Below are 20490 nucleotides of genomic sequence, written 5' to 3' on the forward strand. Positions count from 1 at the left end.
ACGTGTATAATGAATAATGATGTCTTTGTTTTTCCTTTTTGCACTAGACTCTTTATTTGGCATTTCTTTTGGTGCAAATTTTTTTTAGGGGGTACCAAAACCCTCTGTGACTAGGACTACATAAATGATGATATGTGTTAATTTTGTCAGAACTTATATTTTTTAAGAATGTTTTAATATTTGCTATTTAACCCTCATTAATTATATCCTTTTAAATAATAGTCCCCAGCCTATTTAAATATGTTTTATCTTCTTCATTTCCCTACCCTTTCATTTTCATTTTTCAATCTTCTCTCTAGCGCATCTCTGGCTCCGGTGCTCTCCCTACCAAAAGCTCCATCAAAGACAGTAACTTTCCTGTTTACCCTTCGTTCCTACCCTTTTCATTTTCATTTTTCCTCTTCTCTCTGTTGCATCTTCTTGCAAGCAACTCTGATTTTTTGTTGTTTTTTATTTTCGATTACCTCCCATTCTCTAGTCTCCGGTGCTCCAAAACCTACTCTCCCTACCAAAAGCTCCATCAAAGAAGGTATCTTCACCGTGTACACTCCGTTCCACATACCACAACGAGTATCTAGGTTGGGAAATCTTCAGCATATGGTTTCGATTGAGGTTCGGATTTCGTTAGTCATTTTCTTTCTATTACTGTGTTTGCTTCATTTTTATCATCTTCATATTCCAAAGTAGGTTTGTTCTTCATTTGTATCAGGTTACTCTTCGAAAGGGGATTTCTTTTGAAGTTTGTTAGAAAGTATGAAATGCATGTTAATTTTATTAAAAGGTTTTATTTGTTTTGACTAAATAACAAGTACATTTATAACATTGTGTATGTTTTTTATTTATTTATCATTGTTATGAAGATGGATGAGTTTAAAGAAATGTCTAATTTGAATGAAAATGGTTTTATTGATTGTAATCGTAGTGAGGTTGAAAAAGCAATTAATATAGATAGTCAAATTGATGAAAAGGTTAATTTAGAAGATGAAGGTGTTGACGATGTATACAAAAGTTATCTTGATCTGACGGTAGATGATATTTATGGATTGGAGTTTGCAAGTGAAAATGTTGCTTATAAATTTTATTTCACTTATGCTAAGTGTCATGGTTTTGGGATTAGAAAAGATGAGATAGGTTATGATGATAAGCACAATATTGTGATGCGACAATATTTATGCAACAAAGCTGGACTAAGAGACAAAAAATATTTTATGAGAGATGATAGGAAAAAAGAACATAGACCACTATCTCGTACAGATTGCAAAGCAAAGTTACGTGTGCGTTTGGATCAAAAAACCTCTAAATTTAAGGTTATTTCATTTGAGGAAGGTCATAATCATATTCTATGTGGTTCTAATTTTGTGCAATTAATCCGTACGTACCGTGGTTTGACTTTTGCAGACAAAGTTCAGGTTGATTCGTTACATGCCCAAGGTGTTAGGACATGCCATATAATGGGTTTTATGTTGGACCAAACAGGTGGCCATATCGGCCTTAACTTTAACAAAAAATATTTGTTCAATCATATTCAGCGTAGTAAGCATTCTAAGATCAAAGATGGAGATGTAGTGGCTGCTTTAAGTTATCTTTAAGGCAAGGCAGATAATGATCCATTATTTTTTTCAAGGTACATGATATCATGTGAGGGTCAGTTGAAACACCTATTTTGGGCTGATGGCACCAACAGAAGTGATTTTCAATGTTTTGGTGATGTACTTGCTTTTGATAGCACATATAAGAAGAATAAGTATAACAAGCCATTGGTGATTTTTTCTGGTAAAAACCACCATGCTCAAACTGTTATATTTGGTTGCGCTATTGTTTCTGATGAAAGTATCGAGGCATATAGGTGGGTGTTGGAATCCTTTATGAATGCAATGTCAAATAAGCAACCAAAAGTTGTAGTAACTGATGGAGATGGTGCAATGAGATAGGAAATTAAGCAGGTATTTTCAGAAGCAACACACAGGCTTTGTTCATGGCATTTGCAAAAAAATGCCTGTCAGAATGTAAGAATAATAATTTTTGGAAGGATTTCAAAAGAGTAATGTACGGTAATTTTACCCCAGAAAAGTTTGAAAGATTATGGAATGAGTTGGTAGAAAGACATGAACTACAAGACAATAATTGGGTTCAGCAAACTTACCAAAAGCAGTTTATATGGGCTACTACTTATTTACGTGACAAATTTTTTGCGGGTATAAGGACTACTTCTTTATGTGAAGGAATAAATTCATGCATAAAGTCTTATTTGAAGAGAAAAAAATACTATAGTTGAGTTGTTGTACAATTTTGAGCATTCTTTAAGAGATTATAGGTATAATGAGTTGTTGTCTGATTTCAATTCTTTTTATACAGAACCTGTTTTATCCACGTCTTTGCCCTTAATTGAAAAAGAAGCCTAAAAAATATATACCAGTGATGTGTTTAAATTGGTAAAGGTTGAGATTGTTACTGCTGGATCTTTGAATGTTATTGATACAAATGACAATGGTGATAAGCTTACACTCACAATTGACAATTATAAGCATTGTCAATCTTTACACAATGTTGTTTTTGACAAAGATGAGTGCAAATATGAACGTGGTTGTATGATGTTTGAATCTTGTGGCATTCCTTGTAGTCACACTACAATAAATGAGCTAAACAATGGAGGTTATTTTTATGTTTAGTGGAGGTTTTTACCCTCCGCAAAATAAATCGCAGAGGTTTCTAAAAACCTCCGCAGTTACATTCGCCGCAAGTAATTAGCGGCGTTTTTTTTAGAAACCTCTGGTATTGTGAGTGTTTAGTGGAGGTCTTTTCAGAGGCGATTTTAAACCTACACTAATAGTGGAGGTTTTTTAAAAGAGGTTTTAAAGCTATGCTAACTGCAGAGGTTTTTTAAGGGAGGTATTAAAGCTATGCTAACTGCAGAGTTTTTTTAAAGGAGGTTTTAAAGCTATGCTAATTGCAAGGGTTTTTTTTACTAGAGGCTTTGAAGTGGAATAACAGTAAAGATTATTTAGTGGAGGTTTTAAAGTAAATTAACTATTACAATCATTAATCAATATATTTTTGTGGAGTTTCTAATCCTCCCTATTTTCCTGTGTATATTTTATACTTATTTTAATTGCATACACTACTAGAAAAATTAAAATTAGAGAGGGAAAAAATCCGTCACTAAACTTCATAAAATTCGTCACAAATAAGTTAGTGACGGAATTTGTGACGGAAATGATTCCGTCACAAAATTTGGCGTCACAAAATATTTAGTGACGGATTATTTTCTCCGTCACAATTAGTGACGGAATTAAGGCGTCACAAACAATATAATTTTCGTCACTAATTTGTAACAATAAATGTTTAGAAATTAATAAAAATCCGTCGCAATTTGTGAGGGATTAAACCCCTCGCAATTTGTGACGGATTAAATCCCTCGCAATTGATGAAAGAATCCCTCGCTATTTGAGAGGGATTAAATCCCTCGCTATTTGAGAGGGATTAAATCCCTCGCTATTTGAGAGAGATTTTATCCGTCACTAACTGAGATGAATCCCTCGCTAACTGTTTGATGACTAAATTTGGGGAAACTATTGTTTTAATAGTCTGGTAATCGATTACCTATACATGTAATCGATTACCAGACAATGAAAATCATATGTTCGAAATTTACTTATTAAAGGTTCTCTGGTAATCGATTACCCATTTATTGTAATCGATTACCAGAGACTATTATTGAAACAATTTCAATCAAAACAAAAATATCAAGTCTTTTTTATGAAAATGCATGATATCATTTAAAATGAAGATAAAAGAACAATACAGACATCAAGAGGAGTTCCGAAGTTTAATGATGTGCTTAATCGGCAAGACAACACATGAAAAATAATGAATGACCTCTATCAGTGTAAGTATGACAATAAAGCTTCATTGGAGTATATCCATAGCCATGATACTTTTCATCATTTAGAGATCAAAATCCACAAGGCACACATTTAGGCAAAGAAACCCCTTCAAACAATACACATGAAGCAACCTAATTTTACTAAGCTAGATTGCTTATATAGTGATGACCTTATACCTATCTACCAAACATACAATTAATAGAGGCAACATGTTCCAAATCAAATCATACAAAAATTCAAATACAGGGGAAAAAATTCTTAAAATTAATTACCTTTTTTCCCGGCCTAACAAGCCTCAAGGCCACCTCAGCAGCAGTATTTGCAGGAGCAATAACATCAGTTGCCCTTCCTGTGACAGGACCTTCCTGAAGAAGATGAGTGTGAGCCACAGCTGCGATGAAACCATTTATATGACAAGCCAAATCACTACAAACAACCAAAGAAACTACCATCAACTTTTTATGCTTCACTCCAGAACAGAGACAACAGACAATCACAACCAGTTTCACAAGTCCATTTTCACTTCATGGTGACTTACAACCATAAGTTTACATTCTCTTCACGATTTCACAATATATCATATTGCAACGTTAAAATTGAATCACAGTTCCAGAACAACTGGAAAAAAGATGACAATCGTCATACTGTTGAATAAATGAAATGTTGAAACAAACTGTTGCAAATTAAACCCAAAGAATGGGAGACTAATAAAGTGGTTCCTCTCCAAAGAATGGGAGACTAATAAATTAAATCCAAAGCACTATTCTCTATGACACGGCAGTAGGATCGTGAGATCACTAGATTGCAACTTTAATTTTTAACAACATTCCATGGTAAAACAAATATAGTACAAGCAGATACCAAATGGAAACTAAAGGAAAACCAGCATCATCAAAGCCAATATATGAACTGACAAATTAAAAAATATATATAAGAAAAAATCATGTGGGCATAAGTCTTAATACAAGTGTTGGGAACTTCCCTGCAAAGTGGTGCAAAATATCAAAATAAGGTTCAGCTAAAGCAATATTGAAATCAGAAACCCAAAATATAACAATTCTAAAAAGCAGGGAATCAAATTCAAAAGTACCAATCCAATTGCTAGATGTTAAAAAAATTGAACTTGACAGTTAACTATGTGTACGTTTCACTCTTAGAGATGTTGCAAATATAGTTACTCGATCGTTAGATAATTGATATGCATAAAGGCCAAGAATTAATCATCCAAGTACCTAAAGTTACCTTTGAAAAATAAGCAATTTTCTAAATTTATGCTATCACAAACAAGCACATAATGCAACTGCTAGTTGTAGAATAAACTACAATGATACTCAACTCGAAGCTATAGAAAAAAGGAAAACTGTGTGAGGATGTATCTAATGAAAAAGTTTTTTTGACTAGTGAGGGAAACCAATTTTAACCATACAACTACAAATGGATGATTGAAATTAATAGGTCACATGATCATCCCAAAAAGTACATGATTTTTATAATTTAAACTTAATCACTCATGATAAAGATTTAATGGCCAATACCTGTTCCTGTCAATCACACACAAAAAAATATCATTGATGTCTCTCATACATAGATGTATAGTTTACTGCAGTATCATAAGCTTGGCGGTTCAATATCTTAGACAAGTCAATTTCAAAATATGAGGCACCACTAGGCCCTAAGGTAACTACAATAAAGCACGGTGACATAACAAGAAATTTTACCTCCATAATCCTTCTCCTTGACATTCAAATGAGAATGAGGAAGCACCCACCGAACTCCCGGCAATTCTGCATTTCCAAAAAAACCACAAATCGAATAAACCCTCACTAGCACAAAACACATGCAAAACACTTAAAGCTCAAAAACAACATATACCTTTAATCTTGTAAGAAAGCTCTTCAGACACAAGCGCACCAAACGCAAAGTAGTGCCTAGTCGAAACAGAATATATCTTCATCCGGGCTTCCTCTTCACTGCAAAAACCAAACCAACCACACTAAATAATCAAAATCCAAAACCCACAACCACCTAAGGGATGCACCTCCAATAGCTTCTACATAGCCCATTTAGGTTCACCTTATCATACAATAAGAGCTTAATTTTAATTAAGCCACTAGAGCAAATAAAAATAAAGAACTAAAACTAATTTATGTTAAAAATAAAATTCTTGAAAAAACTAATAGGAGAATTAGGTTATACACAAGGCAAATTATTTCATTTTTACTTGTTAATTTATTGTCCTGAAGAGGCTAGGTATGATGGATAAAAAAAAGGGGTTTTTTTAATGTTATTTTGTTACCTTCCGATAACCTTGGCCAAAGTTTTGATGTAGGAATCGATGATTTCGTCGCGGGTGGGGTCGCCTTCGGGCTACTCCATGACGACGAGCCAGTGTTCGAAGTGGTAGCCGTCGAGGAGGATGGTTTCCTTAGGGGGCGGTTGGACCAGTTGGGGTTGGGGTCGTTGAGGGAGGAGGTGGTGGCGCGTGTGGGGAGGGCGCGGAGGGAGGGGGTGGCGGGGAGGAGGAGGCAGCGGAGGGAGGGGGAGGCCGCGAGGGAGATGCGGTGGAGGAACGAGAGGGCGGAGAGGGAGGGGGGTGGCAGCGGAGGGAAGGGGAGGCCACGAGGGAGATGCGGCGGAGGAACGAGAGGGCGGAGAGGGAGGGGGGTGGCGGGGAGGAGGAGGCAGCGGAGGGAGGGGGAGGCCGCGAGGGAGATGCGACGGAGGAACGAGAGGGCGGAGAGGGAGGGGGGTGGCGGGGAGGAGGAGGCAGCGGAGGGAGGGGGAGGCCGCGAGGGAGATTTGGCGGAGGAACGAGAGGGCTGAGAGGGAGGGAGGAGCAGTGGCTGAGAGGGAGAGGGAGCGGGAGAGGAAGGGGGTTAGGGTTCGGGTTTTGGGGAAGACTGAGTGGCGGAGAGGGAGAGGGAGAGGGATAATGGAAATGCAAAAATATATTTTTAGGGAGAGGGAGCGGGAAAAGTAAAAGAGGGAAAATGATTAAAAAAATTTCAAGAAAGAGTGGTGCCTCTCTTTAGGGTTTAAACCCGTTCCTCTCCTCTCTGTGCGTTTTAAAAATATATTTTTTATTTTGAAAAAAAAACTACCATTTTAACTCCTATAAATAATATGAAATAAATATCTTTAAAATACAATTATTTTTAAAATTACTACCTTATATTTTTATTAATTAAATTAATATATAAATAATATTTTGAATTTAAACTTGAAAATAATGATTAATATAATTTAATTTAAATGCAAAATCGTAGTATTTCAAATTTAAAATAATAATATATTTATAATAACAATAATAATAGTTCAATTTTGAAATTTTAACAAAATTTTAATGTTTTATGTACAACACTTTTTTCTTTGGATATAAAAAAAATGATATTCTCTCTAAATAACTACATAAAATCTTCTAACAAAAACAGAAGATCGAGTAATACCTGTCATATTAATATTCTCTCTAAATGATTTAACACAGCTGGAGGTGTGGTGGCCGGGGAGAGACTGTTGGAACGGTTTAACACAAAAAGAGGTGTGGTGGCCGGGTGAGGGACTGTTAGAATGGTTAAAATTAATTAAATATTTTTATCAAACAAACTCATTCAGATTTTAAATTTATTTACTATCTTTCATAATCAAAAGAAATCCAATATTAATTCAAAAGATAATAAAAATTATAACTAAAATATTTATAAATTTTCTAATATTACATTTAGTATATATTTAAATTAATTAATTAAATATTTGTATTTAAGAAATTGTTAAAGATTAGATTTTTATTTTAAAGTTTTTATTTTATTAAATTAATTAAATTTTATCACTTTTTAATAAAGTGAGTGAATGATAATGAATTAACTAAAATTCAAAAATATATTTTAATTAAAAATAATTTTTTTATTACCGAAACAATTAAATTCTTTGTTTAAATATATTTATATCTTATAGAATTATCTTAACATATCTTATAGAAATTAGGAGAGGATAAACTAGTATATCTAAACTATATCTTATAGAATTATCTTAACATATCTTATAGAAATTAGGAGAGGATAAACTAGTATATCTAAACTATATCTTAGTTATTATTATTATTATATTAAATTTAATGACTATATATAATATATTAAAATTATATATACTATAATATATTAAAAGATTGATCTATTTCAATAAAAATGAATAATAATAATAATAATAATTATTATTATTATATTAAATTTACAATAATATATTGAAATTATATATACTTTTATTTATCTTTTTAAATATTAAACTTGTTGATTTATATAATAAAGTGAAATTTATAAGTCTAAAAATTTGTATACTTTATCGTTTAATCAATAATTTTATTGAGTTTTGCTTATATATATATATATATATATATATATATATATATATATATATATATATATATATATATATCGGACAAGATAAGAAGATAAAGAAAATAATTCTTATAATGTGTGTTTGGATGAAAATTTTACAAATTTAAAGAATTTTAAATTCTTACTATTTGTAATATAGTTTTGTTGAAATGATTTTGTAATTTTAAGGCAAACATTTTCAATCCATAAAATTATAATGAGTGTGGATGCTTTGTAAATTATCACTTGAGAGTGCAAACGAGAGGTTAGAGTTGTTTGAGGCTAATTTAATGCTGTTTCATTCTACCGTTGACTGTGGATAGTTATTACAATATCAATTAATTCATATGTTATTTCCCTTACTTTTTCTTTGTGATACATATGAATATATAGTTCTAATATTTATTCATTTAAATCAATTCTAACTCATATTTTATCACAATATTAGGATACTTGAAAACACAAGATCGAGTAATACCTGTCATATTAACAACTTTCATGCAAAATAAAATATCTCCATTTTTTAGGTTGTGCTTATTTCTTTCATAAATCTAAATTAGATTAATTTATAAGTTTGCTTTTAAGCATAAAAAATAAGAAATTAAAGGATATTAATTTATTAACAAAAAATAAATTTTTTTTAATTTTTAACTAAAAATTTAAATTTTAAAATTAAAAATTATGAAATTAGAAAGATATTTTTCAATAAATAACTAAATTAGTTAATTATTATTTATTTTATATTTGTGGACATTATCTTTTTATATTTATTTTAATGACTTTTATAGAGCGTTTTAAAGGTTTTTAATAATTATTAGTATTTTAATAATGAATATTTATGAAAATTAATTTTTATAATATTTTGATTTTTAACTAGCCCAGAACGGCCGTTCTCAAACTGGAACGGGCCATTCTAGACTACTAAAATAGCCTATTAAAACTAAAGTGGAACGGCCCGTTCTAACACATAAATTTATGAACAATCCGCAAATACGGAACGGCCCGTTTCCAAGGTGGAACGGGCCGTTCTAAAATACTAAAATAGCCTATTAAAACTAAATCGGAACGGCCGTTCTAACACATGCATTGATGATCACTACGCGAATACAGAACGGCCCGTTCCAGTTTTGGAACGGGCCGTTCCAGACATGGCTGATGTACCTTAAAATGTGATCCCAGAACGGGCCGTTCTGTTTCTCCAGTTTTGGGCAATTTTCTTATTCCGGAACGGTCCGTTTCACTTTTGAAACGGCCCGTTCCGGCCACCAGCAATTTTGATATTCAACTTATTAAAAATCTAAATTTAAGATATTTCTATTTATCAAATTCATTTTTTTATATAAAATAACATAAATATAAATTATCGTTTCAATAATTTCTAAATTCATTTTTAAAAATTTAAATATATAATCATATTTTATTATAAATTCAATTTTAAAATTAGCCTAATTTTGAATTTTGAAATTTATATAATTCTTATGGTTTTTTAATTACAAAAATTCTAATAACTAAATTAATGTTATTTTGAATATTTTATTTAGAAATTTGATTTCATTTGAGTTTTTTCCAAAAAAAAATTTATAAATAAAATCTACAATAAATTATTATGTTTAGTCATTTTTTATAATCTAAATCATGTTTACTCATTTTAAAAAAAAATCAATTTAAACTTATTTATAACTTAACTAAAGATAAAAGAAATACAAAGGTTTTGGTCTCCACTTTATTAAAAAATAACCTCCATGTAGTAGTTTTGTTGGTTATCCAATTTTACAGTTTTGTTGGTTTTTATAATAAAAATAAGACATAATTTAAAACAGATAAATTATTGACGGTTGAAAGAGGATGGAGTAAAGCAATTCTTGCATTTCAAAATCAAAGTGTTTAGGGTTTATCGAATATGCATTCCAATTCATCACAGTAGTAGTACTTTCTATTTTCATTCGAATTAAATCTTCGATATAAGGTTCCCAACCTCTCCATGTTCTTGTTAATCGAATTCATAACGACCATGTGTTACTGTCAAACCCATGGTTGAGTCAAATACTATGGTATTGATAAAAATTTATTCACTAGAGTGTGAGATTGTTTCTCATAATTTGTTAGATATCACTCAATGAAGGGTTTCAAGATATCTTGTTTTCTTACTTTTTTTCCTTCATTTAGAAGCAATTAAAATTAAAAAAATAATTAAAAACTTGTAAATTATCCTTGTCACTTTTAAATCTAAATTACATTAATTTATAGTTTGTTTTTAAACAAAAAAAAATAAAGAAATTAAAAGATATTATTTTATTAACATAAAATAAGAAACTTTTAATTTTTTAACTAAAAATTTACACTTTAAAATTATAAAATTATGACATTAGAAAGACATTTTTCAATAAACAACTAAACTAAAAAACAACGTGTATTATAATTTTCATTAATACTATATTATTTGTCTATTCATACATACATATATATATATATACATACATACATATGTATTATAATTTTCATTAATACTATATTATACTCTCATTAAAAATTCATAATTTTACTATATATACATACATACACACACACACACACACACACATATATATATACACAATATTTTAAAATTATATTATTTGTCTATTCAAATCAACGTGTATTATAATTTTCATTAATATATCAAATTGTAACATCCCGAATTTTCTATTAGTATAATTGTTTATTATTACTAAATAAATAAAATTTATATATTATTATTTTTATAATATTATTGATGAATTAATATCAATAATATTATTAGTGTATTTATAGATAAACTCATAATTTGATAAATATAACTTATTATATATTAATATACTTTTACAAAATTATAAGTATATTAATTATAAATATACATATCTTATCTAGTATATTTATATTTTTGTAAAATTATATTAACATATACTAAGTTATATTTATCAAATTATGAGTTTATCTATAAATATACTAAAAATATTATTGATATTAATTTATTAGCAATATTAAATTATTAATAATATATAAATTTTATTTATTTAGTAATATTAAATATATATCATTTGTTACATTAATAAAAATTATAGTATATGCTAACTTAAATAAGCAAATAATTATATAATTTAAATTATTATATATATATATATATATATTAAAATTTTAAAATTATTAAATTTTTAATGGGAGACATTCAAATTGTACAATTATGATATTTGAGGGACTAAAATTGTTCAATTAAAAATTAAAGAACTAAAATTGCACAATTACAATTATTTAGGGACTAAAATTATCTAATTAAAACCTTAGGGATCAAAATTGCACAATTACAATACTTGAGGGAACAAAAATGTAATTAAGCCAAAATTAAATTAATACTTTTTTTTTAATTTCACAAGTTTTTTTTAAAAATATTTTTAATGAATGTCTTAATTTCTTATGCTCAAAATTGATAATTTTTTATTTAATTAATTAAATTTCATAATTTTTTTAGTCTTTTAATGAAATAAAATATTTTTATTTTTATTATTATTTTTAAAAATATTTAACATATTTTCTTTAATTATGCATAATTCTTAAATATGAAAGTTTCATAAATAAAATTTAATATTTTGAGAGGGAATAATTCGTCACAAATATTTTCACAAAATATTTTAACCTATTTGTGACGGAATTTTGAGAGGGAAAAATCCGTCACTAAATTTTTTTTATTTAGTGACGAAATTTGTGACGGATTTTTTAGAGACGAAGTTTATTCCGTCACAAACATTTTTTTTTGTTTAGTGATGAAATTTGTGACGGATTTTTAGAGACGAAAAATTTTCCGTCACAAAATCCGTCACAAATTTTTTTTTTTGATTCAGTGACGAAATTTGTGACGGATTTTTAGAGAAGGAATATATTCCGTCACAAAATCCGTCACAAAAGTCAATAAATTTTAGTCCATCACAAAACTTAAAATTCCCTCACAAAATGCGTCACTATTAGCGATGCTATTTTTTCCATCACAAAATTCGTCACAAATATTAATTTTTCTAGTAGTGATAATCTACATGTATTACAATTTCTCATTTTCACTTTTGATATTTATAAGAAAATTAATGAAAAAAAATACACATAAAATGGAAAGCAGTGGGGTTGGCTTTCAACTGTACTTTCCTTCTCTTTGGATTTGTGATTCAGCTCATAGGATGTGCATGGTCAGATCCTTTCTTAATTTCTGCAATAGAAAAGGGTTAATCTTATATGGTTTTGTTCTCATTACACAACACAACACCTTTAACACTCTCTTTTGGTTCCTGTTGCAAAAACAACAATATATATTACAGGTTTCTGTAAAATAATATTACTATTATATATTCATGTAATAAAAGTTTATTTTAGAACTGTAGAAGCGATTTTGCTCTGTTTTTTTTTTCATATATTTGCTTGCTGCATAAATGCAGAAAGATATGGTACATTGTTGAGAGTGTTAATAAAGAATACAAAGTTAATCTGCTATACATTATGTCACAGCTTTGTTATGAAAACTCCACAACTTGAAAATATAGAAAAACTGTTACAGAATCCAAAGAATCACCGAATTCACATGTACCTTAATCAATTCACAATCCACTAGGAAATATTTAACTAATTACATATATAATACAAATAAAATTAGTATAAAAAATATTCCCTTCATCATTTCAAGTTCTAATATTTGAAACTAAGAAACAAATTAAGAAAATTCATTTTTATAATTAATAGAGAAAACAGGAAATGAAAATACAAGTGTTTTCCCATACACAAAAATCGATCTTTAAGTTGCAAATGTGAATATTCTTGAAAAGTTTTCTATTTAACAGAGTGACAAAACCTAAGAAAATCCAATCTCCTGTTATACAAACTAGGAAAAGACATTATCCAATACTTTAGAATCATAGGTATAGCTAACTTAAAAGAATTTAGACATTTACAACTAATGTCTGTAAAGTACTGTATCAAAGTCTGTATTTCCTATTTGCTTTCAACGAAAAGTGAAGGGATTAGGTGATGGGAGAAACAAAAGTCTGGCCACGAATGAAAAACTAAGGAATGAAAGAGTAGGGAAGTCTTAAGGGTTTAGGTGGGATTGTTGAATGAGTGTTATTTATACATTCTACTAAAAGGTCACTCAAAATCCACCATATAACATAATCCATCAAAATTTATATGTTTTTTGAATGTCATAGGACTTTTCATGAATCACAAACATATCCTAGACTAACACTTTTTCAGGCTCTTGCTCAATGTGAGAACACGCTAACAAAATTCGGATTGGTGCGAGAAGCAGTTGATGACACAGTTGGTGCTGCTAAGGTAAGTGTAGAATTATTGAAAGCTATTTAGCTGGTATCATTTTACGTGTTTCTGTTGACTAATGGTCATGCTACAAAAAGAATTTTTTTTTCCACAAATATACTAAAATGGAAGAACGATTTCAAACTCGAATATAAAATCACATATTCAGTTTCCAACCAAACACATATTTTAACATTAAACATCACCTAATTTCCCATTAAGTGTAAAATGGAAGAAGGATTTCAAACTCGAATATAAAATCAACGCGCATGTCTACTCTGAGTCAACAAAAATAATGCAGAAAAACATACTGGCAGGAGTTTAATCTTCGACCATTATTAAAGGGTTTTCATTTACCTTTTGAAAGACAGCAGTGCGCAAGAATCGCCTGATGAGTAAGTATGTGCAAGAACTGGGCACCCAACTCAGCGTCAAAGATGACCCAATCAACCTAAACCCCAATTTGTAGACAACCACCCAACTCAGCACGAAATGCAACAGCAGCGTGACCACGGAGATGTAATTGCTGAGGGGGCCACCACGCTTCACTACGAATGCTACTCGAACATCGTTTAGGGTTTTCTAATTTCACAAAAGAGAATTCTGATTTTTAAGAAGAGGGACGCGCAGGTTTAAGCGGAAAAATAATTTATTTTAGAGAAAAATGAGATTTAAGCGGGAAAATATTTTTTAATTAGAAGAGGTTAAAAACCTCCGTAAATTAATTTAAAAAATTGCAGTATTTGCACCTGATTTAATAATTTAAGGAGGTTTTTAAAACCTCCGCAAAATAACCTCTATTATTTAATATTTTTTTTGTAGTGATATTATATGTGTTATGCGATATCAACATGTTCATGTGTTTCCTCCAAGTTTAATATGCAATCGATGGTTGAAGGATGCTAAAAATTCAGTTTATATGTCTTATGAGACAGGGGATAATTCTAATGATTATTATTGCACGCTTTGGGGTTTTAAGTGCATGTTTTAATAGACTTGGTCACCTTGCCTCAAAGAGTCGTGAAAGTTATAATTTCATAAGGAATGAAATTTTGAAGCTTACTGATAAGTTACAAAAAGAAGTTGGTTTGCAGCACAATGGATATGCTGCTAGTAATGATTATTGTGACCCCCTTGTTGTTAAGACAAAAGGTGCCCCATCAAAGAAAAATGTCAAGAAAAAGAGTAGGAAATGTTCTAATTGTAATTTAACTGGTCATGTAGCTTCAACATGTCCTGTCCTCCTTTCCATGGATTATGACTTTAGTTCTAGTGAGGATACTATAGAATTGGATCATGCTGGTGTTATAAATAATGATCAAAGAAGTGTAAGTAATTTATTTTGAAATATCATTTTAGGTAATTAATTTATTTATTTGACACATCAGTTTATATAAGTAATTTATTTTGTTAATTGCAGGAAAATTTTACATCCTCTGATGATGATACTAACAAAGAAGATGACAGTAGTGCTCCAGTGAAGGTATTTATTGTCTTTAATGTATATTTGAAAAAAGTTTTAATAGTCTCATTATTTGTATTTTGTGATTAATTTATGAAGTTTGTTGATTAATCGAATGTACAGAATAAATGAATGGATGATGATTTAAGTATAACAACATTGAAATATAAGTGTGTGTTTGTATAATCGGTGGTGTGCATTCCAAAGCAACGAAACGAAAAAGTATGAGTCTTGATGCTTTGAGTTGAACGGACGTTTACACGATTTAAACGCCAAATCAAACACACCCTAAGAAACCAAGGGTTTCAAAACCCAATTTGAAGGAGGAGAACATTGTAAGTGAATTTTATTTTCATATATGTATGTATTAAAATATTTATCTTTGTATTTGATTAGAATCATTTTTTTATATTATCATATTTAATTTCAGAAATTGAAAGCTTCAGATAGTGGCTCAAAAGTACATACAAATGGTAGGAAGATTTGTGAAAAAAATGTAAAAGCAAAAGGAAAAGGAAGTTGTTGTAAGTTAGTGAAAGATGTGAACATGGAGTCTTCAATTCAAAAAATAGAGCACCAGTTTGTGAGTAACTTTTGTTTTTGTTGAGTTCCATGATGTTTAGCATATAAATTTTTTTTAAACTTGTAATTTGTTTATGTTAATGAAGGAAGCTGAAGAATCTGACAAAAGAGATATTTTTTCCCCGGCATTAATTGAAAGAATTGATTTTCTCCGTACTTATAATCAGTTTCCTACTGTGCAACATCCCTTTTATAATCATAACAGCAATAACAGATGTTAAACTTTCAATATCCACAATACTTGCCAATAAATGAGGTTAGTTAATTTTGTTTCCGTAATGTATATACATACATTATCCATGATATGTTATTAATATAAAAAAATTAAAACATTCATAATATTGTAGAATTATCGTTTGATGGACATGGCTGGTGCATCTCGTTGGTCTGACTTACTTCAAAATGTTATGAATGGTGTCATTGAAACAAGTAAGTTTGTTTGTTGACGGTGTTGTACATTAAAATAATTTTTTTTATAATGCTTGTAACGTTTGACATTTTTTTTGTAGGTAAAAAACCAGGGTAGAAAATGGTGATTTCCCAGCTTTAGATGGTAAATTTTACAAGCAACGATGGTCTTGCTTTGACTAGATCGGGTGTTGAGACAATGTTATTAGTTTGACATGCAAAATTATTAGTGAAGTCTGAAATTTAAACATATTTAAATTTTATGTATTGTGAAAAAATGATTGTCGTACACTTATTTTGAAATGATACTCGACCAAAATTTTAAATACTTATGACTTTAGATGGAGAAAATGATTTATATTTGATTTGATTATGCATGTGGAAATTGACTGGTTAAATAAGAAAATATTGTGTGTATAATTTGTGTTAAATTAATGTACTAATGTTGATGATAAAAAAGTAACAATATGATTACAAATTATAAATGAAAAATAGATAAAGTCATGTAATACGTTATTTATTATCTATAAAATTCTTACAAATAAAAGGAAACATCATTAGTCTTTTTGTAAATATAGTATGTTAGGATTATGAGTAAAATAAAACTGAAAGACATCATCCACCACAAAGTTGTTGGAGCAGACATACTCATACCATCCTGCAACCATGTACCTTTCATGAGAAGTTCCTTTCAAGTCACATAAATATTGATTTTCATCTTCATCCTGTAAGACTATTATTTTTTGTTCAACTGGGATAAAATCTCTAACAACATGAGATGGAATAGTCTACAAAACCAACATGTTATCATTAGTCATGAAATATAAAATTATATAAATTTTATCCACAAATTACCATATAAGTTGTTAATTACCATAAAACTTACTAGTGGTTGAAATTTATTAAAATCTTGATCAGTAATTATTTTGACCCAACTTTTGTCAACCATAAATTGTTGTAAATTTTCTTCATCTTTTACAATATCGTAATTAATTTCCATCTTGCTTCCAAAAAACACCCTTATTAAGAACTTATTATGTTCCAAATAATGAATTCAAACCAGATGATTGTTCTGAAGATGATATCTTTGTACTAGTTGCAAAGCCCCAGTCAACTGGAAATCAATACCAGTTGAGTCCTATTCTAATTGCAAAGAAAATTCATTTCTTGCAGGATCAGTAATGACGGCAACACCAACATTCATCTTATCTTGCCAAAAAAAATTAAAACTTCTTCCAAGTCACAATATATCCTGCGTTAAATAAGCAAAAGAAAAAGTTAAAAGAAAATATATTGATACACAGATCTGCACACATTTTGTGTATGGATTAGTAACTTTAAAATTAATACCTGTTCATTATTTATGTTGGTTTTGAATGTTTGAAAAAAGTTGGTTGAAAAGTCAATAGTACATAGGTTGATGAATGCGTTTGAAATTGGGTAATCTATTTCAAAAAAAATTTCATTGAATATACGTAGATGAAAATAATTATTTCCTATAAAGTGCATTAAAATAACATGAATTGTGTTCATTTGATAGAATTTTTCCATATCAGTGCACCCACTTGTAAACCAATGCTTGTTTTTTCTTTTACAAATTACAAGTGTGTTCACATTGCCATTGGGATCCATTGCATAACATAAATCAGTAACTAAACGATGACCCTAAAATTTGTCAAAATTTTTGCATTCATTAAATCCTGTATATTGAAATAATAAAAGTTAGATTACAAACAACAATAGTTGATAAACAATATTAGTGAACATTAAAAATAATATGAAAATACCTTTCCTGGAGTTAATTTTGTAGCGGAAGTTTGAAACCAGTATTTGAACTTGTCATTGTTTAGGGATGTCGAAGAAGATGTCATCTTTAAAATATGAAGAAAACATTAGTACGAAGTGAATGCTGAATAAAATCCAAACGAATTTGTCATTTTTAAAATTTGAAAGACAATACAGACATACCTGGATGAGAGAAGGATGAACTGAATGTTGAATAAAACCAAAAATGAAGGCAATGGTACATGTTATGGAATTTAAGTTTCACTCAGTGAACATACAAACACTTTGAAAATGAAAATATATGGTCAACGGTTATGGAATGTGAAAAGTGTGTATTGTAGGTTACTTTAAATAAGTCATTAAGGGGGTGGGGGTGTAAACTCATAACAGGAAAACGAAGAGTCTTTTAATAACTTTACACAACTGGATATTAATTATATAATAAAGAAATATATATTAATATAAAACTGACGTGTACCCAACCATATAAAATTTATTTGTATGACTGCGATTATATGATTCCGATAAGCAATGATGATTTCAGAAGTATGCAGTAATATCACATGATATAGTCATACACGTGTGCAGTAAGAAAGTAGTGTCAGTTTCAATAATACATGCGTGTTTAGTGTTTATTGTCCGAATCATTTTCCCAATGTTTGATAGAAACTGATTACAATATAATATTAATATTTTTAATTAAATTTATTGATTAAATCATTAATATTAAAATATGAATTATATAATTATTTATTAATAAGAGTAATTAATTTGTTAGTGTTTCGGAATACAATTACAAAGATGAGAAATTATTGTTTTCGAAAACAGGACATTAAAAGTTTAAAAATGATATAAATAAATATGTAAAAAAATATGAAAAATTGAAAATTTAACTAATAACTATAAAAAATAATCACATTTTACAATTATTTTTATTAAATTAAATAAAATTAAGGTAATTTTTTGTTAGTTTACAAAATAATATATTTATGTATTTCTCGTAATTGGAATTAAAAGAATGCATATTAGAGTAAATGACACCAAAACTAAGTATAAAAGTTACCAATGTTTAACAAAAAATATATATTCAACGATTCCCGAGAACAACAACAACTAAATTTTGAAAACGTTTATCAGTAGATATTTCGAGTGAAAAACTTTTTCCAACTTCAGGATGTCACCCTCTTTGAATTTTCCACCCTTCAAAAATTGCATCCATGCAGAATCCAAATAACATTCCTTAGTTTGACAAGACGATCTTTTGCTTAATTATATATGATTGATATTGTTTTTTTTTATTGACATCAAATAAAAAATAATATCCATAATGATTTATGTTCCAACGACGTATTTAACAAGAAAATTCTGCCACCAAACAATTAAATAATTAGTAAACTATATTATAGTAACGATATGTTAGTTATATTAATTATTTAGTGAAAATATACAAAGTTCATTAATAAAATTATTTTAAAATAAATTATTTACTCACCAATGGTTGTTTTCCTGTAGCTGCTGCCTTTGTTAGAGTCAAATACCATGGTGGATATATGGGCAGGTTATCCTCCGGTTCGTGATTAGGTTGTGGTGCTGTTGGAATTATTAGTTCTAGGTCTCTTGATTCACCCTCATTGGGCTCTTGTATTATTATGTTATTGTAACTGATAACAAAAACTTCCAACATTCAATGAATTTAAAGTATGACAATAAACAACTTAAGAAATTTTGTAAATTATTAAGACTTACCTTAGATTTTCAAAGCTTGGATTGTCGGGATAAATAATTTCTTCCCCAGCCATATTAAAAATACGCATATCAAATCTACTATTACCTTTATACCGAAAATCAATAGTATGTTTTTTTATACCATAAAAAATGAGTAATTCCTTTACTCCTTCTTCAATAGTATGTGTTTCCTTTTGGATCAATAGTTTCGCATACACACTTAACTTCCCTTTCCATTGTTTATAAAATACATACTTCCAAAAACTTTGGCCCTGGAAAAAAAAATTAAAAATTAAAAATCACATATATAATGGTAAAATTTGTATTAATTTATAAAAAAAATAAAAAAACGTTAAATACCTTTTTTGGTCTAAAAAAAGAACTGAAGTGTGTTACCAATGGCCTAACAATAAAGAAAATCGCATTTATCATACATTCAGTGTCTGAATAACTTAAAAATTAAAGTTGAACACACTAACCATAAGGAATATTACGATTTCGGTTAAACAAGTTAAAAGTAAAAAAAAAATTTACTCAGACTTAAAAGCAATAAAATAAGTTAAATCATTGACTTTATATATTCGTTTTAGACATGCATAGACTGAAACTTTATTTAAAAAAAAAATAGTTAAAATCTAGAAAAAAATAACAAATATCACCATCTACTGGAAAACCCTAAACACATGCAATAACAACATAAATGAAGCTTACAGACGATTTTTGTTTGGAGAAACGATGCTATCATCGGTCATGTCTGTATAGATGAGAGGGAAGAAGATGAGAAAAATTTTCCTTTTAGAAGAAAAAGATGAAAGGGAAGAATGTTAGATTTGTTTCTCTCTGATGCAAAGAAACTGTCAGTCTTATATTTTACAAGTAATGAGTAATGATTACTCTCCCAATAATGCAATAAAGGGGTTCACCTTTTTCAACTAAATTATTTCATAAAGTCCCTTTGTATTAA

At 29.2% G+C, this 20490-nt stretch overlaps 1 protein-coding gene and 1 long non-coding RNA gene across 2 annotated transcripts; one reads left to right on the top strand and one right to left on the bottom strand.

Annotated features, from left to right (window-relative positions):
• The first annotated feature begins 860 nt into the window (after window positions 1-860).
• LOC145955015 (protein FAR1-RELATED SEQUENCE 5-like) lies at window positions 861-1589 on the top strand. The gene has a single exon (XM_083069712.1). It carries the CDS (start codon window positions 861-863, stop codon window positions 1587-1589), a length of 729 nt encoding a protein of 242 aa, XP_082925838.1.
• Window positions 1590-5581: 3992 nt separating this feature from the next.
• On the bottom strand, window positions 5582-6336 carry LOC145954340 (uncharacterized). The gene is made up of 3 exons (XR_014431544.1): window positions 6181-6336; window positions 5757-5854; window positions 5582-5668 (listed from the first exon to the last, which is right to left on the bottom strand). It is a non-coding gene; the product is annotated as an uncharacterized LOC145954340 (long non-coding RNA).
• Between the last annotated feature and the right edge of the window lie 14154 nt (window positions 6337-20490).

Source organism: Cajanus cajan, chromosome 2, assembly GCF_000230855.2.
Source record: "Cajanus cajan strain Asha chromosome 2, NIPB_CcT2T_4, whole genome shotgun sequence".
Lineage (NCBI taxonomy): Eukaryota > Viridiplantae > Streptophyta > Magnoliopsida > Fabales > Fabaceae > Cajanus > Cajanus cajan.